Below are 23,626 nucleotides of genomic sequence, written 5' to 3'. Positions count from 1 at the left end.
GCCCACAATCATGCTAACAAAATGAACCACAACCCCAACGCTTTGCCAGGTGAGGGCCAATCCGACGGGCCCAGCCCCCAGCTGCTCTCACCTCAGGCCACTCTGCTTCCAGGACTTGGGCCGAGGCCAAGTTCTTCCTAGTCTTGGCCTTTGCCTTGGGGTTGCAGCACTGAAAAAGCACCCACAGGCAGGCCCTTCTGCGACCCATCCTCGTGGATGGGGGCAGCCCCCCATTTGGGGGCAACCGCTGTTTCACAGTAGGATACCTTGGCTCCTGAGCTATCATCACTGATCTCACACTACAACCACCGCTATTCACACTACGACCACCGCGCTCACACAAACCGCTCTCACACACCACTCTCTCACACACCGCTCTCAAACTATGACCACCAGCACTTCTGTCTCAAGGAGAAATGGCACGAAGGCTCTGCCTCCAGCACATCTCCCAGGAGCCCAGAACTGGAACCCGCTCAGTCACAAGGGGCTCCGTGGTAACAAGGGGGCTGGGCTCAGGCCCACCGTCAAGAGTGCAGAGAGGGGGATAGGGGCTGCCAAAAAGATGACAGGTGAGTGTGGGGTGCGGGAGAAGGCAGGCCGTGCCCATGGCTCAGGCCCCCTGTCAAACATGACCCTCAAGGTACTGGGTCACAGTCGAACCAAGCAGTATAAACTGCTTCAGAAACCACCACCCCGGGAATGAGCACATCTTCTGAGTGGGCTTCTGCCCGCTCTACCCTCCAAACAAGCCTCCAGTGAGGCTACTGAAAGGGCACCCCTGAACTCAAGGGCGTCCGCAGAACCCACCCAGCTGAGGAGGACTCACCACACTAGCTGCCCTTCACTCTCACCCTGAGCTCGGTCCCCCCTGACTGACTTCCCTCACTCGAGCTCAGCAATGGCTTGACCAAACTCACTCCAGGCAGTTAAAATGAACCTACTGTGGGTACAGGGGTTCATTCAAGCTGTGGCGAACTCGCCCTCTTAACTTTGACCCTGGGCTGCCAGATAACTCTGCCCCGTGAGGGCTGCACAGTGGAGGTTCAGGGGTGTCCCTGCCTCGAGCCGCGACAGCCAGCGCCTCCCAGACCCTGCCAGGTGCTGCCCCACCCTCCACCCCCAACTCTCCCACCTCTCTCCTGGCCCCACTCCCACCCTCGAGGCTCTCCACTCGCCAGGGCACAGGCCACACTGCTCCTGGCTCAGCCCGGACCTCTGCTGTCACTTGAGGACCTCGGTCCCCAGGGTGCTTGGGGTCCTATATCCAGCCATCTCAGCGATTACAGATGCTGGGAGAGACAGAGTACAGTTTGGGGTCCCGCTGCAGTTCACCCTGAACACGTTCTTTTGTTTTGGCTTTATCTACTGGAGTTCTCTGAGGTGTGTTTTTAAAACCTCAATTGTTGCTTTCAAAAAGACTGTAAAATCACTGTGCTCAACTCTAAGAATAAAATCTTCATTTTCAACCTTAACGTGAAACTGGAGGGAAGACTAAAAGCAGTCATTTTTTTCAAACTGAAAAAGAAAGCCCACATGTGACCATGTCACAAAATACAGGTCACATAACCCCTCCCTCCTCAGCCTTCTCCACCACCAGCAGCCCGTCATCCCAAGGCCTGCCCTGGACCGGCAGGGGCAGGGGAAGAGGGCAGACTGGCTCCTCTGTCTCCAGGCCACGTGGGCCGCTTGCTCCACCTCTTTCCCAAGTTCAACGTGGCACTGAAACAGCCCAGGCAAGCTGGGGATTCTGATCAGAAACACAACCGTGGGTACCAAGCAAGGACCCCTGGTTCTTCTTTTCCCCGGTATCAAATAAACTTGATCAATACAATTACTGTGACTGTTACATGTGGATTCAGATGACAGAAGGCACCCAGGGCGTCCCCACTTCCAGTGACAGACACAAGCAGCTTGGAGGTCAGCCTACCAAGAGCTAGAAAAGCTAAATACAGTTTAAAAGAGGTCCTTGCTGCTGCTGCTGCTAAGTCGTGTCCGACTCTGTGCGACCCCATAGACGGCAGCCCACCAGGCTCCCCCGTCCAAAGAGGTCCTTAGGCAGCCACAATCCAAGATTTCAAACAAAAGAGAAGCCCACTGAGGGAGCTGGAGACTGAGAGGGCCGCTCCTTCCCTCGGGGCATCTGAACAAAGCCGACTCTGCGAAGAAAATGCAGGGAAAAAGTCAAGCAGAAGGGGCTGGCTAACACAACTCTTTACGGTTCCTTGGGCTGGGAAGACAAAAATTCGAGCGCAGGCCTGACAAGGCAGGATGTCAGAAAACATAGCCAACACTCTGCCCAAACCAGCTGAGCGCTGAGTATCAGTCACCTCGTGGTGCTCAGGAGACAGACGGTGGGCTTCAGGACCTGATGATAAGGGGGGTCCTGGGAGGCAGCCCAGGCTTCCAGAGGGAGACGCTGCAAAGCTCCTCCCTGGGGTCGGGGTTGGGGGGGGGGGCGGGGAAGGGGGTAGGTGGGTGAAGGCTACTGAGACTGAGCTTACAAGGACCACCCAGCCTCAAGTCCCTCAGGCCCTGAGTAAACAGACAGCTCTGTCCCCACTGGAGGTCTGTCTCAGAGGAAACCCTGGAGAAGACAGCATCACTCAGAACCTCTAGGGTTTTCCAAACATAATGTCCAACATGCAACCAAAAAAGCAAAAAAGGGTGTAACAACAAACAGGACCAAGAGAAAAAGAACTGAACCAGATCCAGAGGTATCAGATGTATATCAGCATATCAGAGGTATGCTAGAAGTAACAGATGCAAATGTCACCAATTCAAAAATACACTTGACAAAAGGAAAAACTTCTGAGAATCAAAACTGACTCTAGAACTTTACAATAACAGTGACTGAATTTAAGAACTCAGTCTCTGGGCTTAACCTCAAATTGGACGTAGCCGAGGAGAGGATCAGTGAACTGAAAGATGGATCGGTTAAAATATATATATGAGAAAGAAAACAGTATAGAATATATTGAAGGAGCCCGTTGTTAAACTACGTTGTTAAAAACTATAAATGGGAAGGCTTAGAGGCGGGCGGGCTGTGGGGGGTGGGCTCCCCTCGGTTGCTGGCCCGGGGGGGTGGCAGTGTTCAGGAGGCGTGGTGGCATTGGCACAGTGCGCGCCCCCGTGGAGAGGTGCGGCCGGCCGGCTGTCTCCCTTCGCGTGGGTGCGTGTGACTGTCTGGGCATCTGTCCCTGGGCCAGCCTGTCGCTCGTCTGCTCTTTCAGGAAGGTTATGTGCTTGGCCGGAGGCGTGGAGACAAGGGGGTGGCCTCGGTAGGGTGAAGGGGCGGGGCTGAGGCGCTCAGGTCAACCGCGCCGCCATGGCTCCTGGGGGTTTGGGCACCAGGCAGGTGCCGGGCAGGATGAGCGCTCAGGGCCCCAGCTGGGCTGCGCCTAGGCACGCAGGAGGCTCCGAGGATCGCGGGCCCCTAAGCCAGACACCTCCAGGCCTAGTGGCCCTGAGCAGCGAACGGGATTGGGGGAGGCCCGCCGAGCGGGGCGGGCCTGGAGAGGCCCAGGACGGGAGGGCGCCGAGACCTCCGTGCCCCTCACCCCACCCCCCAGGCCCCGCACGCACGCACCCATGCCCGGCAGCTGGGGGTCCCAGAAGCCCTCCTGGCCCCCGGGCCCGGCCAGGCGGTTGCTGGCCCAGTGGGGGGGGCGGTGGAAGTGTTCGGTGGAAGTGTTCGGGGCCGTGGCGGCGTTGGCAGGCTGGAGTCCGGTCAAGGGTGGTGAGGCTCAAGTACAGCACGTGCCCCCGTGGAGAGGTGCAGCTGGCCAGCCCGACTGGCAGGTCAGAGCGAAAGGGAGGCACAGCGCAGGGCTCTTAGGGCGCCCAGCGGCAGCCGCCTCCGTCTACGGCCATACCACCCTGAACGCGCCCGATCTCGTCTGATCTCGGAAGCTAAGCAGGATCGGGCCTGGTTAGTACTTGGATGGGAGACCGCCTGGGAATACCGGGTGCTGTAGGCTTTTTGCCTTCCCTCTCCTTTAGCCCCCGCCCCCCTACACCACCACCATCCCAGCGCTGCTGGCGCAGCAAGCCCCACCTGCCCCTGGCCGCTAGCACCACACTGGGCTCAGAGGCAAATAAGGTTCCCTCTCATGGGACGAGCATGTGCGGGGCTTCAAAAGGGAACACGCACCCTGGAATCACTGTTACACAGGCCCTGGAGACACATTTACCTCAGGAACACATTTGTGGCTACCTGAGAGGATGGAATCAGATTGATTACATTCTTTGCAGCCAAAGTTGGAGAAGCTCTATACAGTCAACAAAAACAAGACTAGGAGCTGACTGTGGCTCAGATCATGAACTCCTTATTGCCAAATTCAGACTTAAATTGAAGAAAGTAGGGAGAACCACTAGACCATTCAGGTATGACCTAAATCAAATTCCTTATGATTACACAGTAGAAGTGAGAAATACATTTATGGGACTAGATCTGATAGACTGCCTGATGAACTATGGACGGAGGTTTGTGACAGTGTACAGGAGACAGGGATCAAGACCATCCCCATGGAAAACAAATGCCAAAAAAGCAAAATGGCTGTCTGGGGAGGCCTTACAAATAGCTGTGAAAAGAAGAGAAGAGAAAAGCAGAGGAGAAAAGGAATGATATAAGCATCTGAATGCCGAGTTCCAAAGAATAGCAGGAAGAGATAAGAAAGCCTTCCTCAGTGATCAATGCAAAGAAATAGAGGAAAACAACAGAATGGGAAAGACCAGAGATCTCTTTAAGAAAATTAGAGATACCAAGGGAACATCTCATGCAAAGATGGGCTCGATAAAAGACGGAAATGATATGGACCTAACAGAAGCAGGAGATATTAAGAAGAGGTGACAAGAATACACAGAAGAACTGTACAAAAAAGATCTTCATGACCGAGATGATCACGATGGTGTGATTACTGACCTAGAGCCAGACATCCTGGAATGTGAAGTCAAGTGGGCCTTAGAAAGGATCACTACGAACAAAACTACTGGAAGTGATGGAATTCCAGTTGAGCTATTTCGAATCCTGGAAGATGATGCTGTGAAAGTGCTGCACTCAATATGCCAGCAAATTTGGAAAACTCAGCAGTGGCCACAGGACTGGAAAAGGTCAGTTTTCATTCCAATCCCAAAGAAAGGCAATACCAAAGAATGCTCAAACTACTGCACAATTGCACTCATTTCACATGCTAGGAAAGTAATGCTCAAAATTCTCCAAGCCAGGCTTCAGCAATACATGAACTGTGAACTTCCAGATGTTCAAGCTGGTTTTAGAAAAGGCAGAGGAACCAGAGATCAAATTGCCAACATGCGCTGGATCATGGAAAAAGCAAGAGAGTTCCAGAAAAACATCTATTTCTGTTTTATTGACTATGCCAAAGCCTTTGACTGTGTGGATCACAATAAACTGGAAAATTCTGAAAGAGATGGGAATACCAGACCACCTGCCTTGCCTCTTGGGAAACCTATATGCAGGTCAGGAAGCAACAGTTAGAAATGGACATGGAACAACAGACTGGTTCCAAATAGGAAAAGGAGTACATCAAGGCTATATGTTGTCACCCTGCTTATTTAACTTATATGCAGAGTACATCATGAGAAACGCTGGACTGGAAGAAGCACAAGCTGGAATCAAGATTGCCAGGAGAAATATCAATAACCTCAGATATGCAGATGATACCACCCTTATGGCAGAAAGTGAAGAGGAACTAAAAAGCCTCTTGATGAAAGTGAAAGAGGAGAGTGAAAAAGCTGGCTTAGAACTCAACATTCAGAAAACGAAGATCATGGCATCTGGTCCCATCACTTCATGGGAAATAAATGGGGAAACAGTGGAAACAGTGTCAGACTTTATTTTGGGGGGCTCCAAAATCACTACAGATGGTGACTGCAGCCATGAAATTAAAAGATGCTTACTCCTTGGAAGGAAAGTTATGACCAACCTAGATAGCATATTCAAAAGCAGAGACATTACTTGCCAACTAAGGTCCATCTAGTCAAGGCTATGGTTTTTCCAGTGGTCATGTATGGATGTGAAAGTTGGACTGTGAAGAAAGCTGAGCACCAAAGAATTGATGCTTTTGAACTGTGGTGTTGGAGAAGACTCTTGAGAGTCCCTTGGACTGCAAGGAGATCCAACCAGTCCATTCTGAAGGAGATCAGTCCTGGGTGTTCTTTGAAAGGACTGATGCTAAAGCTGAAACTCCAATACTTTGGCCACCTCATGCAAAGAGTTGACTCATTGGAAAAGATCCTATTGCTGGGAGGGATTGGGAGGAGGAGGAGAAGGGGACGACAGAGGATGAGATGGCTGGTTGGCATCACCGACTCAATGGATATGAGTTTGGGTGAACTCCAGGAGTTGGTGATGGACAGGGAGGCCTGGCGTGCTGCAATTCATGGGGTCGCAGAGAGTCCGACACAACTGAGCAACTGAACTGAAGTGAACTGAAAGGATGGAATAGAGCATGATGCTAAGATTATGAACTGTGATCTGGGCAAAAGGGAGAGGTCTCAGGTCTCCTTACTCCACTCACAAGCAAAATGGCTCTGGTGAAACCGAAATGTTAGAAAACAAAAAGCAACTGGAGAAATGTTTGTGAAATTGTTTACCAGGGGCGTTGGCTATTTGGCCATTTTGCAAGCTAGCATTCAGCAAGTTGGTCTAGAGTAGTCTTGACTTAGGATGACCAAAAATACATTGTCTGGTGTGTTAGTCTTTACCTCACCTGCTTTCAGGGCCTGGGTTTCTGGTAAGAAAGAATCAAAAGTTTGTGATCCTGCACACATCAGTTTCTCCACTCTCTCAGCTGTAAGGTTGAGGGGACTGGGAAGCTTCTTACACACCATAGCTGAAGTCTGCTGTTAAGGATTCAAAAGCCTGAACAAGTGCTCTTCACCCTGTGCAGGAAATACTGAAGTAACAACATATGTCTATAGGATGCCTGGGCTGTAAGGCAATACTCTGTAAGTAACATCTCAAAACATGGATACAATCTCAGGGAGTTTGTGGACACTCTAGAGCCCAGCAAGGGTGCTCATGGCACACTCTAACACTGACACCCTACAGAACAAACAAGGAAGGACAGCAGAGCTCAGGAGCTTGGATGCCTGTGACCCAGTCCTCAACACCTTCATACAATGTCAGTCTCTATCAACTGGCGTAAAACCACCATCAGCCACTAGCCGCAATACCAGCAGGTCCTCCAACAGAGCTAGGTCACCACAGGGGTCTGTGTTTACTACAGCTCCGTGGTCCACTGTTGGCCCACTCCCCAGACACTGCACCCTTAGCCCAACCCCTGGGTACTGCTAAGTACACACAGATCAATGACAAGAAGGTATTAATTGTCTAAATTCCTCTATAAAATTACTTTGGTTGGGACTTCCCTGGAGATCCAATGGTTAAGACTTCACCTTCCAATGCAGGGGGTGTGAGTTCGATCCCTGGTCAAGGAGCTAAGATCCCACATGCCTCTCGGCCAAAGAACCAAAACGCAAAACAGAACAAAAGCAATGTGTAAAATATTCAATAAAGACGCTAAAATTGGTCCACATAAGTCTTTTAAAAAATAAAAAAATAAAAAAAAGAAGATAGTCTAAATTCACCTACAAAATGACTTTAGTTAAGGTAAGCCACTTAAAAATCAAGTCCTTCTGGAATTACTAATTTGAGAGGCAGTATCAACAAGGTAAAGAAAATATGGGTTAAAATGAACCATGATCCTAACACAAACATCTAAAGTATCTACTTCTATGTAAATCTTAGTCTAAGGGTTTTGATTTTATGTATTCAGAAACAAAAACTTGAAATGTTTTTTAAGAACATTCAGACTGGTATTAATCTTAATTAATATTAATATATTCATTTCTAAAGTATTTAATACAGTTTCATGGTAAAATATTAAGTAATCCCAGAAACCTGGGGTTTCTGAATTGGCATACGTTATTTTCAGAGGACCTTCTGATGGCCAATAACATACTGTTTTTTCTTGTTCTGTCAAATCTATGATTTCATCAACAACTATTAATATAAAGGATACCAAGAACAGCTTAGATATGGGCAGCCACTGGCTGCAGATAGCATTGATCTGAACTCTAGGATCTGAATGCCATGCCTCTCGGGCTCTGATTTTTAATCCTAAAGAAGTCACAATTTTATCAGTTTTTTCTTTGTCACTATAGTAAACAAGAGATGGGTGGATGGGAGATGAGGAGAGAGAAAGATCACATAAAGATACAAAGGGGCAGTGAGGAAGAGAAACACATTACATGATACATTTAATCCTAATGCACTGCTGCTGCTGCTGCTGCTAAGTTGCTTCAGTCGTGTCCATATGGACTCTATGCGACCCCATAGATGGCAGCCCACCAGGCTCCCCCATCCCTGAGATTCTCCAGGCAAGAACACTGGAGTGGGTTGCCATTTCTTTCACCAATGCATGAAAGTGAAAAGTGAAAGTGAAGTCACTTAGTTGTGTCCGACTCTTAGCGACCCCATGGACTGCAGCCCACCAGGCTCCTCCGTCCATGGGATTTTCCAGGCAAGAGTACTGGAGTGGGGTGCCACTGCCTTCTCCTAATGCACTACTTGCCTATAAAAAAACAAAAATGCTGGAGGGGGGCTCCTGCCATAGGATTAAACTGCTCAACCTCTATTTTTCACTTCCAAATGAACTCTTGAAAATGTCCCATGAAGCACCATTCCACAATCGTCTTAAACACGCTATGTCAACTGGTAAAGTGATTTTATAAATAAATACTAAAACCAAAAATCATTATTCCACTGCTGGAACAACCTGGAAATTTACTAAAGCAAACTTTCTTTTCCACTTGTATCAGGCAAGGTTTCTTCCCTAAGTGACCCCATGAGTGATCCTCAATATCAAGCAGCTTTTCTACTACTTTAAACTGACTTTGTAAAAATTAAAGTCTGATGTTTCTTCCCATCCTTTTATCTCTTTGCCTCAGCAGTCTATAAAATATTTCTGTTCTGTCCCTCCCGTCACCCTGTAATTGGGTTACACATACGCCTTTAAATGGTTTCCAAGCTTGGTAATCAAAGCCTCTATAAAGGCTTTCTTCACTTTCCCAGTCTACCTAGCTTTTGGAAGGGTAACTCGTCAAACTGCAAATTATACTGCCCAGAGAAAAACATTTATAACAGTCTTAACTTTTTCAAGACAGCATCATACAAACTCCATATATTTTCCAGGATCAACTGTACAAATGAAGGTTTCTTTCCTTTTGCCTATTAAAAAAAAAAAAAGGACGTATGGGTTTAAAATTTCTGAATATCTCATCACTATCTAACGTATTCATTCTTGATGTGCTTTATTATCAATGCTTCATTTCTACTAGAAAATACTTATTCAACAACAAAGTGGAGGAAAGTAGCTATTTGAATGCTTTAAACAGCCAATAATCCATAGTTGGTTACAACTCACTCTTCTCGTTCCAAACTGTGAACACCACACACAAAACCACTCGGGGTGCGGGGGAGGGGAGGTGGATGCAGCACTGCAGCTGCCCTCCCACTGCCATCAAAAGAACACATGGTACCCAAGCTGAGAGCTAAAACTCCACTCTAAAATGTCCATGGACTTCATTCTAAAGGATGTTCTTAAAATGTGAACACTGTTTAACTTCAAGGAAGGAGATATTAAAAAAAACAAAACCCGTACTATTTCTCTTATCAAACTATACAAAATCACAGCATGAGCACTTTGAGATGGATACTCTCATGGAATATTGAGAGGTGGAATATAAACTGAAACACTCTTTCTCAAGAGCTACTGGCAAGGTATTGGGAAATTAAGTCATTACCTTCGAATGACTGGTCTAAAAAAAAAAATCATAAAGGCCTAAAAATGTATGTATCAAGATGCCTATTGCATATTGCAGCTTTACTTAAAATATCAAAATATTTGAGAAACAGAAATAAAAACTATGTTCAATCTTAGGAGAATGATTACATGAATGATAATGATGTAACAGGGTGTTTATTACATGACAGGAATTGCTCTTAAGCCTTTTCTTGGATATTTCATATGATTATCATAATCACTCCATGAGATAAATATTACTATCTTCAATTTGCAGAGGGAAGAAACAGACAAATGTCACAGAACTAGAAAGCGGTGGAACTGAGACAAAGAGAATCAGATTCTCAAACTATGCTCTTTGCTACTTCACTCCACTGGCTCCTTTTTAAATTTATTTTTTGTTTATTTTTTAAATTTTTACAATGTTTTGTGAATGCTACTTTCTCCATTCGTTCCTCTCCCCCTCCCTGTGTCCACAAGTCCATTCTCTACATCTGTGTCTCCATTCCTTCCCTGCAAATAGGTTCATCAATACCATTTTTCTAGATTCCATATATATGCATTAATATACTATATTTTTCTCTTTCTTACTTCACTCTGTATTAATAGGCTCTAGTTCATAAACCTCACTATAACTGACTCAAATTTGTTCTTTTTTATGACTAATATTCCATTGTATAAATGTACCACATCTTTATCCATTCCTCTACTAATGGACTTCTAGGTTGCTTCCAGAGAAGGCAATGGCACCCCACTCCAGTACTCTTGCCTGGAAAATCCCGTGGATGGAGGAGCCTGGTAGCTAGTCCATGGGGTTGCCGAGGGTCAGACACGACTGAGCGACCTCACTTTCACTTTTCACTTTCATGCATTGGAGAAGGAAATGGAAACCCACTCCAGTGTTCTTGCCTGGAGAATCCCAGGGACGGGGGAGCCTGGTGGGCTGCCGTCTATAGGGTCGCACAGAGTCGGACGCGACTGAAGCGACTTAGCAGCAGCAGTAGCAGGTTGCTTCCATGCCCTGGCTATTGTAAATAGTGCTGCTGTGAACAGCTGGGGTATCTGTGTCTTTTTCATTTACGGTTTCTCAGGGTATATGCGTAGGACTGGGGTTGCCGGGTCATATGGTAGATCTGTTCCCAGTTTTTTAAGGAATCTACACACTGTACTCTTTATAAACCTTCTTTATAAACAACTTTCAATGACAAGGAAAGATGGTCACAATACTATATCAAGTGCATAAATGGCTACATTGTATAAACAGCAAAATCTCAATCGAGGGATATATGTTATCTAAACAGAAAGAATGAAAGAAATGAAAACCATACCATTAGCAGTGTTGGCCTCTGGTATTTTTTTTCTTTCCCGTAGCTTTATACTAAGGAATACCTTCTAAAAGGAATATACATGCTCTTCAATGAGAATACATTTATAACATTCTTAATTTTACATTAAAAAAAAAAAAAAAGTCTTCCTTTGAGGCTAGGTGACTCAGCAGCCCTACAAGACCTCCACCGACAGAATGAAGCGCTCCAGGGAGTACCTGCCTCAACCATCAGCAATGCATGGTGACTGGCGTTCAATGAAGAGGCCTCGGCTGAGGCTAGGAATACAGGCCACACAGTGACGTCTACAAGATACCTCCTCTTTAGGGAGGGGACACACAAATGCATGATGCAAAATATGTGTCTTCAAGTTCACCGGCCCAGGACTGGGCTTTCTGCTCCTCTTAAAAAGGAAAACAACAACAACAACAACACACAGTCCTTTAATCCTGATAAAGAACTCAATAATTGGACATAAGACACATGAGCTTTAGCCAAATATATACAGTAGAAAATCTCCCATAAACTGACTCACATAAACTGAGGCAAATTACAAGTGTGTTACAGTGCAGGTTTTCACAGGGCAAGAAAGTGACCATCGATCAACAGGGACAATAGACCACATTACCTGATCCACCTTTATAATCTTCTTAGCCTTCATATTTCTATAATAATCTCCCCACAATGTTTTCAAAAGAACTTCCTTTCAGATGTCAGTTTTTTGACTGTAGATTTTGGCAAAGTGGTCAATTCTGAAAGAAAAGCAACTGTTCACATTATTCATAACAACAGAAATAAGTATGAGTCTAGCTAGCATTTGGGTGTTTCTGTGTCAGGTACTGTTCAACGTGCTCTGAATTCACTTCAACTCTCTTACAAGGTAGGTACTAATTATCTTCCCCCTTTCACGGAAAAGCATAATGAAGCACGAGATATCACACAGGTAACAAGTAAAGCTGGGATTCAAAGCCAAGCAGTCTCGCCTGTGTTCCTGTCCAACTTTCCCTACATTCATATGAATGAGAATTCGTGCTATCAATCCCTTTCTTAATTCTGCAAGCGTAAAACAAGAGGAACACTGGCCAAGGAAACAGGCGCCAGCTGTCCATTGCACCTGTGCCAACAATAAACTCTGCTTCAGCCCTTCACTGTAAGTTCCTATTGCTCATGAAGCAAATAAACCCTACAGCCAGAACTGGCCAAAAAAGGCTCTGTAGCATCCAAGATTAAACAGGAAATACATATACACTTACTTAGCTCTCTCCAGCCCTTAGAGAAACCAGCTAGCAGCAGGTCTGCTCTACTGCAAACCCCAGACAAATGGGAGCAGTCACCGGACAAATAAAGATGCTGTATATTACACCATCTGCAGTGTCTGGATAAAGGACCCCCCAAAAAATACTTTTTGCAGGGAACAGTATGTTCCTACACAATCTAAGCTTTGAGTTCAACTCTCAAAGTACCAGCAACTTACAAGGCACCTTCTGTATTTTCCAAAGCATCCAGCGGTTAACTACAACCAAGTCCAATTGGCTGATATTCTCTTATAATACTGAAAGCCTGGTGGGAGCAATAAGAAGCTGGAGGAGAGGAAGCTGATAATTATGGTTGGAACCAGAAATATGAAGAGCACCAGGCAGCAACTTGGAAGCAAAAAGAGACACTACAGAAACTACTGAAGATAAAAACCCAGTGCCTGCTCTCACTGAGAGTCACAAGAGAGAAAAATACCCAGTCAAGAAGCAAAATTCATATCACATGGTTATAAGCCATCAACATTCTGAAAGAGCTGGCCTCAAGGGTCCATCCCACGCAAAGTAATTCCCTATTTAAAGCTTTATTTCCCATTTGATCCAAAAAATATTAACTTGGTAGAGATCTTAAAAATTTTTTCTAAAAGTTTAGTTTCTATTATATTACATTATTTATAACTTTTGTATGTCAACTTTTATATGTTTTCTATTTATTTATATAAGTTTATAGTGATATTAAAATATAAACTATATTATTATGCTATATGTAAATAAATTTATACATTTACATGTTATACTGTTTCATACAAAACATTTTATATAAGATTATAAATAAATTTGTATACACAACATGTATATAACGGGGCTTCCCTGGTGGCTAAGATGGTAAAGAATCCGCCTGCAATGCAGGAGACACAGGTTTGATCCTTGGGTTGGGAAGATCCTCTGGAGAAGGGAATGGCAACCCACTCCACTATTCTTGCCTGGAGAATCCTCTGGACAGAGGGGCCTGGCAGGCTACAGTCCATGGGGTCGCAAAGAGTCAGACACGAGTGCACAACTCATGTATATAACAATACATAATTTATATATAATTTATGTATGCATGTTGTTGCTTGCTCACTCATGATTTTTTTTTTTTTCTAATGAAATTTCCTTCTTTTAAGAAAACAGTATCTCCTCAACAGGGGCACAAATACGTACTGTCACTTACTGTTCTGATCAGGCACATTCTATTCATGCTTCTAGGATTTTTTTTTTTTAATGTTGATTTGTGCTTCCCAGACTGTTATATTTTCTGTTATCCTTTACAACATGTCAGATAAATGTCCTACTTTTAACTCACAAGTGGTAAACAAACACTTTGGCAAACATTAAAACTGCTGTAGAATCATAAATTAAAGTAAGACACTTGCCATCCGCTTATAGGTCACTGTCTTCCACCCTTTTCTAGTCTGTCATTTCTAGACACATACCTACACATACAGACACTTATAAATCTTTGAAAATCTTGTTCTTCATCCTTTACCTTTTTTTTCATCCCCTGGTTACCACAAAAGTTGCTTATCAACATCAAACTTTTCTCCACTATTGCTCAGTGCTTTTATTCCTTTATCTGTCATTAGTTATAATGACAGCTTCTAGCAGGACTTCTCCATTCTTGAGTTCTATTTTAATTCACTTCCTCTACTGAGTAACTTCAAACAGGATTCTCAGAAAAGATCTGCAGAACATGTTTTCCAGGACTTTACTGACCCATCAATCTTCGGCCAATCCTCCTGAATGAGGATGTGGCCACATATGAAATTACTGGGCCACATATGCTTTTGAGTCCAAGGTACCCAACTGGCTAATATTAATTTCAGGATTCTAAGATGCTGCAGCATGAAAAACTATTAGGAAGGGCTTTTCGTCGTCTTCTCTTTCCTGTCCCTGTTGAATAAGGTTGGGCCTCAGCTCTGTTTACCTTAACCAGAAACTATTAACAGCTCGTTGTTGCTACCTACCCAAGCCACTGTGTTGCTGCTTTTTCAGAGCAGATTCTTCTGGAGTAACAACTATTAACAGGACAAATTCAGGCCATACGGCCACTAGTCACACTTCTTAATCCTGTCCCACTACGTGAGAGTTCATAGAAACATTTTCTAAATTCTGAAATGTGCTCATTTCTCACGTTTCGTGACACGTGGAGTTCTCTATTCACTGACATTTTAGAGGAAAATTGGAATGAAAGGGTCTCCAGTGCTTTCATTTCCAACACCTTTTTCCCAAAAGTTAACATGTCAGCTAGCTGAGAACAGGCACTAGCAGATCTCCAAAGATGACATTGTCTAATACAGGGGAACTGATCTATTGACTGAAAGTAAGTTAAAAACGTCCAATGTTATGAGGGATACTGAAGTTATCCTGATTTCATTCATTCAAATCTCTCCCCATTCCTTCTTCCATGATCAACTCCCCCTAATTCGTGAGATTTAGACTAAAATTCACATAAAACATTCAACTATTTATGAAAATAAGTACTAGAAAAGGACAAGCCCCCCACCTTGTGGCTCACTAACAAAATACTTACAAATTAAGAAATCAATAGGTCTGACTCTCTTATATGACTGAATGAATCACTGAACTTCTTAGCTCAAAGAAGCTCTTAGACATTATCTTGCTGCTGCTGCTAAGTCGCTTCAGTCGCGTCCGACTCTGTGCGACCCCATAGATGGCAGCCCACCAGGCTCCCCTGTCCCTGGGATTCTCCAGGCAAGAACACTGGAGTGGGTTGCCATTTCCTCCTCCAATGCATGAAAGTGAGAAGTGAAAGTGAAGTCGCCCAGTCGTGTCCGACTCTTAGCGACCCCATGGACTGCAGCCTACCAGGCTCCTCCATCCATGGGATTTTCCAAGCAAGAGTACTGAAATGGGTTGCCATTGCCTTCTCTGAGACATTATCTTAGACCTACATTATTATTTTTTCAAATGAAGAAACAGGACCAGAAAGTTGAGTCATCAACTATATATGAATACTACAAATGTTCAGGTTAACTTCCATTTTCACTATAATCCATTATCTGAATGTATTTAAGTCTGATATGATCTTTAAACCAAGGAATCTATAATTTATTACAAACTAACATTAAAAAATTACAGTATTATAATTTATTATGCTGCCCCAGGCAAATGTGTTCAGTCAAAATGAAGTTGAAGAGTAAGTTCCTGTAAACAGGGAGATGAGAAATAACCAAGGTTGGTTTCACCTGGTCCCTTAGTCCTGATTCTATTATCCCCACAAACTGTATGAAAGGTTAAGCCCATAACTAAAGTAAATTTCATTATACCCCACAACTGTTTATCCAAGTCGAAGACATTTTTTCTCAAGGTAAAAAAACCTTTGAATTTTCTGATTCCACGAGTAAGCAATGGCTTTGGTTAGAAAGGTCATCGACTACCTAGCACATTCAAAACTGCTATCACTACTACTTGGCCTGAGCATGTACATATCCAGAAGGGCAATGAGAGGAAACAAGGGTCCCAGTATTCCACAGTGAAGATCCCACAGAAGTACCATGGTAAGAAAGCATGAATTTCAGTGCCAGGCAGTCTTTAAACCTAACAACAGCTCTGCCACTCAGTGGCTGGGTAATGTTTAAGAAATCATTACATCATCTTCACTGCAGCGTTACTGACAATAGCCAAGGTACGGAAACCACGTTAAGTGTCCATTTACAGATGAAAGGATAAAGGTGATGTGGTGTGTGCACATGCACACACACACACACACACAAATAGCATTCAGCCATAAAAAAGAATGCAAACTTGTCACGTGCAACAATATGGATAGACCTCGAGAGCATTAGGAGATATGTCAGATGGAAAAAGAAAAGAACAAATACTGCATGATCTCACTTACACACGCAGAAGCTTTAAAAAACAAAACCAAAAAAACAAGCATCTTACAGATACAGAGAACAGATTGGTGGTTGCTAGAGGCAAGGGGTAGAGGGCTGGCAAAATGGTTGAAGGGGATGAAAAGGTACAAACTTCCAGTTATAAAATAAGTCATAGGATGCAATGTATATAGCATGGTAAGTAAAGTTAGTAACATTGCATTGTGTGACTTAAGAGTCAAAGTTTAAAATCCTCATCACACACACACACTCAAAGTTTCTAACTTTGTAGTGTGATGGAAATTAGACTTACTGTATACAAATATAAATAAATATTTACACAATATGTACAAAGATAGATTATGTTGTATACTTGAAATCAATATAATGGTATATGTCAATTATACCTCAACAAAAACAAAGTGGGCAAAGAACATGAAAAGACATTTCACCCAAGTGGATATACAGATGACATATCAGCTCATGAAAAGATTCAACCTCAGAAGCTGTTAGGAAAATGCGAATTAAAGCCATAATAACAAATAATAACACATCAGTATATATCTAGCAGAATGGCTAAAAAAAAGAAAAAACAGAAATAGTGATGATACCAAATGAGGGTTAAGATGCGGAGAAATGGATCGCCACACCTTGCTGGTGGGAATATGGTACACCTACTCTGGAACAATTTTATAGTTTCTTTAAAAATCAAACATATAACAACCCTAGGACTTAGCAAATGCACTTTCAGGTATTCATCCCGGAGAAATGAAAACTTATGTTCACATAAACACCTACACATGAATGCTTATAGCAGCTTTACTCACAGTAGCCCCAAACCAGAAGAAACCCAGACGTCCTTCAATGGGTAAATACGTAAACAAACTGTGGTACAACCAATACCATGGAATAGGACTAGACAATGAAAAGGAAACCACCAGTGAGGCATGCAACAATTTAGATAAGTCTGCAGAAAACGATGCTGAAAAAAATCCAATCTAGAAAACATTCTATGTTGTTCAAGTGCATTTCTATAACATTCTTGAAATGACAAGTTATAGAAATGCAGGACAGTTAGTCATTAAGGAGGAGCTGGGAGTGGGACAGAAGTAGGTGTTGCTACGTTAGTGCAACACAAAGGTCTCTGTGGTGATGGATTATATCGATGTTAATAGCCCAGCTGTGATGTTACACTACAGTTCTGCATGATAGTACCTTTGGAGGGACACTAGGGAAAGGAAGAAGAGAATGCTCCTGTATTCTTTCTTACGACTGTACATGAATCTACGATACCTCAAGACAAAAAGTTTAATTAAAGCACCAGTTGTATACAGAATCCACAGAGAGATTTCATTAGAATAAAAAACTTACCCAAAGCCCCACCCATCTATTGCACTTGTAAACACCACATTCCCCTGGTCAGGTGAGAAGTACAGGTGGGAGTCATCCATGTCCTCCAAGCCAGTGCTCCAGTCATACACCTGCTCTCCTTGTTCAGAATTCGGGTTTACCTGGGATTCAGCCTCTCTCTCTGCTCTTTCTTCTAGCACTTTAGAAGTAAAGAGTTCCTGTGAGTGCATTATCTAGGAGAGATGGCAAAATGGCAGAAGGTCATTCAGATGCATGGCACATCCATGACAGGAGACACACTGTCTAACCCTCCTTAAGTCTAGACTCCTAAGTCACAGTCTGAACTTCTATGAAGCCCATGAGGATGGAACTGATGTTTATAGCAATCATTAACTTACATGTTATCAGCCACTTATTTCAATACCCAGTAAGACTAAATTGCAAGGCTTTTGAAAGGTCATTTCTTTTTTTAATGCAAACACTGATCTGTCGTATCTTCAATTTGTTTTTCAGTATGAGGGCCAGGTGTCACTAGAACTCCTGGTTTCCAAGCCCCACAATCTGAGTTTATGACTTTTGTCAGCTCCCTCTCTGTTTCTCATGTCAGATGTTGGAACTGTTCACCCCTCTCTTCAGGCCCTCTTCCTGACCTCTAAGCCCCAAAGATTCTCACTCCTAGGTGACCAATCTTTTTTCCTACCTCAGAGAGAAAACGGAATCTACTATTCAAAGATCCTGCAGGCTCCCCATCATCCAACTTGTAAGTCCATCTCCACAAACACTGCTGGTTCTCCTCCTTAGAGGGCAGGGCAGGAGTATTCCACCTGTACCATGCCTGACTGTCTCTTCAGGGAACTGGATCCACTGACCCAGACTTTCTCACTGCTCTACCTTTATCATTTCCTTCCTGTAGCAAACAAACATTCTCAACGTGGCCTCATCAATGGTGCCCCACTGTCTTGAAAAAGACATTTCAAACCTCCATACATGGCATACAGGGTTCACCAGAATCAAAACTGTATTCCTTTCTACTCCCATCTCTTATCACTACTGTACTTGATCTAGTTCTTCAACTGTAACCAATAATTTATTCTTTGAATGAAACTTGCACTATGTTTTTTCTTTCCTTTATATAATGACTCTGTATATCTTATTTCTTCTCTCTTGAAGGCCTTTGTCATAATCCTCCCCTGGCACACATTACCTTTCTTCCATCTCCTATTATAAGACTCTCCCTAACTCTCCCCTTCCTATTGACCCAATCTGGGTGAGGCAGGCCTCATTTATGTTCTCAAATCATATTTAGGGTTTGTCTCATTGTTCCCCAAACATCTTTTACGTGTTTTTCTCCCCTACCCCACTGTGAGATCTTTGAAGATAGGGACTCTGACCTGTCTGTCTTTATATTCACAATCCTAAGCATGAAGTAAACCTTCAAGAACTCATTTATTCAACATACAGTTATGGTAATGTCTGCTGAATAAATAAATGAATGAAAGCTTTGGTAAAATTTCACCCAAATACAGGTAATAAAAAAAGCCAAAGAGTTTCTTAATATTGGCTTCATTTAAAAACCCAACCACAAGTCTTTAAACAGGAGAACACTAAGACCTATTGTTCAAGTTTTCTATTCCAGGATGCTCCCAGGAGATGGAGGCGACTCCTGAGATGCTGCTAGCTCTATTGCCTCTGCTGCGGTATGATGACTCCAACACATTTAAGTGGATTTTCCGCAGCAAAGCCTCATACCCAACCTAGCAACTTCCTTATAACTCTCCTTTGAGCCACAGTTTTTAAAGTACTGAAATAAAGGATAAAATACCTGTTCTAATATATTCTTGAGGTGAGAGTAGGCCTCCTGTGGGGTGAATTTCAGTTCCACTATCAAACGATCTATCTTATTGATCACTAAAACCAGACAGATGTTTTTGAGCCAGGCTTGCCGCAGAACCGCCTGTGTCTGATTAAAACAGAAAAGAACATGTAAAGCTTATGATTTAAATTAAAGCACATTAGAAAATCCTGATTAATAAGTAGCTTATTTTCGTGCTCCTCTATCATATACAACTCAGACCATGCCAGTCAGACACAGGTATTCATTAGACAGTCAAAAATATATAACACAGAAGCAAAGAACTGCAGGCAGGAAATTGTTCTTGCCTTTATGGAACTGACAATTTATTTAAGAAGGATAAATAAAAATTGTGTACAAGATAGTTAAGAGTTTTGTGAAATTAAACACACACGAGAACACACACAGTTTGTTGACTAATCATTAAAAAAAACCACTCACGCTGTAACACACAGGTGGGAAAACAGAGTATGTCCCCAGAAGCTCCCTGTGTACACTTTCCTGATCAGAAACCACTTCTTAGCATTAACCACTATTCAGCTACTTTGAAGTCACGTCTGTTAATTTAACCTATCAGGACACTCAGTACACTACATAGACTAAGGTTTTGCTTCTCTAGATGCAGGACCTGTGCGCTTACAGGAAATCAGAGAAGTTACAGAATAAGTACAGCACACCTTCCTGGAATGATCAGATTTTCTCCATTTCTACAAGAAAACCTCATTTCATTGTGCTCTGCTGTACTGTGCCAGAGAAGGCAATGGCACCCCACTCCAGTACTCTTGCCTGGAAAATCCCATGGACGGAGGGGCCTGGAGGGCTGCAGTCCATGGGGTCACTCGGAGTTGGACACGACTGAGTGACTTCACTTTATTTTTTCACTTTCATGCATTGGAGAAGGCAATGGCAACCCACTCCAGTGTTCTTGCCTGGAGAATCCCAGGGACGGGGGAGCCTGGTGGGCTGCCGTCTATGGGGTCGCACAGAGTCGGACACAACTGAAGCGACTTAGCAGCAGCAGCAGCAGCAGCAGCAGCAGTACTGTGCACCATAGATGTTGCTTTTTTTTCTTTTTTTTAACAAACTGAAGGTTTGTGCAACTCTGCATCAAGCAGTCTACTGGCGTTCCAATAGCATTTGTTCACTTGTTGTTCTGTCAGATTTCGGTAATTCTCATACTTTACATTTTTCATAACTAATATAGTTGTTGTGATCTGCCATCAGTGATCTTTGATGCTACTATTACAACTCAATGAAGGGTCAGAAATGGTTAAGTATTTTTTAGCAATAGAGTATTGTTTTAATCAAGATGTGTACATTCTTTTAGACATAATGCTATTGCATACTTAAGAGACTTCAGTATAGTATAAACATAACTTGTATATTCACTGGGGAAACAAAAAAATTCACATGACCTGCTTTACTGCAATATTCACTTTACTGCAGTGGCTCAGGGCCAAACCTGAAATATCTCCAAGGTATGCCTGTAATGTAAGCTTTTTACCCTTCTTTTTAAAAATCATTAAAACAAATGATGGTACGATAAGAAGTAGGACACAAAGGTGACAACATTTTTTAAAAAAAAATTAGGTTTCTGCCAGAGCCAGCCGGCAAAGTCAATCAGGTCCCGAGAATGTGCACGACGCGGCTGAGAAAGAATACTACACAGCAAAGATGGGGTCGAGAGGGTCAGACACATCTCCACAAAGGGAAGTGGTCTGACCACGACTTTATTCAGCATCCAATATTTATACAGGAGAGCATGAGAAAAAGAAGGCAGTTGACATTCTTCTTGGCTGACATATACATCTTAAGAAAAATCACAGGACCTCTTGAGAGCATGGGAATGGCATCCTGTTATTATCTCTTGCACCAGATAACATTTCCTTGTGCGTGAGAAATTTGTCCAGAACTCCAGATGTCTGCAGTTAATCCCCTAATCTCCGGGGTGGCGGGACAGAGAGCTATGTTTGCAAGCAAACCCTCAAGGACTAAAGCAGCTCTTAGGGCTGTGTCCTTTAGATAAAGGACCCCGTTCTCACGGGCAGCTCCCCACAGGTTTCAAAGAAAAATTATTTTAAAAACTGAGATTAGAAAGCCACTCTGAGTTTCATGCTGACCAGAGCTGTATGTTCACTCTGGCCTTAGGGAGAACTATTTGAACTTTGCTGGGAAAGGTAAGAAAGCACAGATTAAGAATCTGGAAGAGGAAGAAAGGGGAAGAAGGGAGAGAGTGTGTAAGTGTGAGGGGCCTGCAGACTGAGAAATCAACAGAAGAGACTTGCCCACGAAGGGGAAAAGTAGCTCAGAATTTCGCTGTCAGCAGCCCCTCACAGTTGAGAGACTCTTTCACTGGAGGAAAGCCCCCAGACCCCCTAACATGCCTCTCTCATTTCCACTGAGTCCCTCTCCCAGAGAATACCACAGACATGTCAAAGGACCTTAAAGTCATTCTCTCTAATATCCCTTCAGAACTCGGGTGACTTAACTCCACCACAGACTGGAACACTATGGAATGTGAAATGGAAAACTAGCTTTCTGGTGTCACAGAAATGTCTAAAGTGCCACATCGTCATTGATGGCCAGTGCATCCTCTCCCCCTGCCTTCTCTAACTAGTTAAACATTTCCAGGCGACCATCCACTACCTGCGGGCAGATCCCTTCCACAGCATCCACTATGATGCTGCACCCGTCACAGATGCAAACAGCCATGGACACTTCTGAGGAGAAATCCATGTGGCCTGGAGAGTCTATTAGGTTAATCAGGTACTCCTCATTGCCTGAAATGAGATTTGAAAACACATATTGGGCAGGGCAGGTGTGCAACCCTCCTCCTTAGGCAAGAGGAGGAGGAGAGCAGGAGAGCGTCTAAGAAATGACTGAAGAAAAGCTCTGTCACATAAAACGAAAGCTGTGAGGTTCTCGAAATCATTCAGCATTTTCATAGCCCAACCCTTCATTTCATTTTAGCTTTCACGCTAAAGCTCCCAAAAGGGAAGAGATTTACCTAAGGTCACAAAAGAAGTCACAAGTCAGAAACATACCCAGATCTATCTATCAGCTTGGTCACTTCCTGTAAAGGTCACAGGTGCCTCTAGACTTTGCAACTGGGGAAATAACACTTGTCTGTTCATCTGGCTCAGAATCAGAATAAGAAACCCTGGAGTGAGAAAAGACTGATGTTCGCTGCCTGGAACCTGTGTAAATGTCCTGAGCCTCTGCAACCTACTTGGAAATTCTCTATGTTCATATGACCCTAGACAGAAAGTCAGAGATCAAGGACCAACTATGTTTCACCCAATTTCACACTGCTAACATGTGCCATTATCGTAAAGCACAGGGCCTGCTGTCAGAGTCACCAAAAGAGTAATAGCGGTACACTTTTATCCAAGTCTTACACATAAATACACACAATTTAAGATGAGAGGCTTGAATATGCTTGAAAGGTTGACAGCACCAGGACACAGGAAGTAAGTCCAGAGCACGAGCCTTTCACAGTGACAGCAGGCAAGCAAAGATACTAACGAAATTATACTTTGAAGGGTAGTGGCAAATAGCTGAGAGAATTTTCCTTTTCTCTGTAAAATAGAATGGACAAATGTCTGCTGCGATTGTGGGAGAGGGACTGAGAGGTGGACTCGAAGAGACAAGTGAGTTAAGAGAGCTCCAATGGGAGAGAATGAGCAAGGTCTGACAGAGGACACATGGAAGTCTGCCAGCAGCCCACTACCAGCCAAGAGCCCAGCCCAAGGGTACGAGGAAAATGTGTAGTCAGCTCTACCAAGGGTTAGAGTTTTACTGGGAGGACAGGAGGCCAAGACAGTAGATACACTGACGGCCTCAGCAAAACTGTCAGAAAAAGACAACTCTGGATAGTAGGAGGCAGAGATGAAATGAAGGATGCCGATGGGGCGCAAGAGACTGAAGGGCTTCCTGAAGTCCTCGCTACACAGGTGAGAGAGCTGGAAAAGTAAAGATCATAGAGAAGGGAGTATTTAAATGGGAAATATCAGGAGACCAATAAGGGGTGATATTAAAATGCAGAAAGCAGCCATGCTAGTGGATGGGTGAAGCAGAGGTGTACACATTACTACTGTAGAGAAGCTCAAGCTCAAGCTGTTGGAAGAGGTCATTTTTCAGACAC

General features: G+C 43.7%; 1 protein-coding gene and 1 non-coding gene across 5 annotated transcripts in view; one reads left to right on the top strand and one right to left on the bottom strand.

Moving 5' to 3' along the window:
* Positions 1-23,626, bottom strand: part of LOC129643287 (elongation factor-like GTPase 1) — a 55,411-nt gene that overhangs the window by 22,192 nt on the left and 9,593 nt on the right. For all 4 annotated transcript variants that reach the window (XR_008710219.1, XM_055567606.1, XM_055567607.1 and 1 more), the window contains 3 exons: positions 22,129-22,262; positions 19,453-19,590; positions 17,652-17,863 (listed from right to left, as the gene is read on the bottom strand). Coding sequence is in view for 3 of the 4 variants with exons in the window: in XM_055567606.1 (XP_055423581.1) it covers positions 17,652-17,863; positions 19,453-19,590; positions 22,129-22,262 (484 nt within the window). In the remaining variant the exon portion in view is untranslated. The remainder of the gene's footprint in view (positions 1-17,651; positions 17,864-19,452; positions 19,591-22,128; positions 22,263-23,626) is intronic.
* On the top strand, positions 3,859-3,977 carry LOC129645148 (5S ribosomal RNA). Its single transcript, XR_008711237.1, has one exon. It is a non-coding gene; the product is annotated as a 5S ribosomal RNA (ribosomal RNA).

The sequence above is a fragment of the Bubalus kerabau genome, chromosome 2, assembly GCF_029407905.1.
Source record: "Bubalus kerabau isolate K-KA32 ecotype Philippines breed swamp buffalo chromosome 2, PCC_UOA_SB_1v2, whole genome shotgun sequence".
NCBI classification, from domain to species: domain Eukaryota; kingdom Metazoa; phylum Chordata; class Mammalia; order Artiodactyla; family Bovidae; genus Bubalus; species Bubalus kerabau.
The sequence above is the reverse complement of the archived record's forward strand: the minus strand, read 5'-3'. Positions and strand labels throughout refer to the sequence as shown.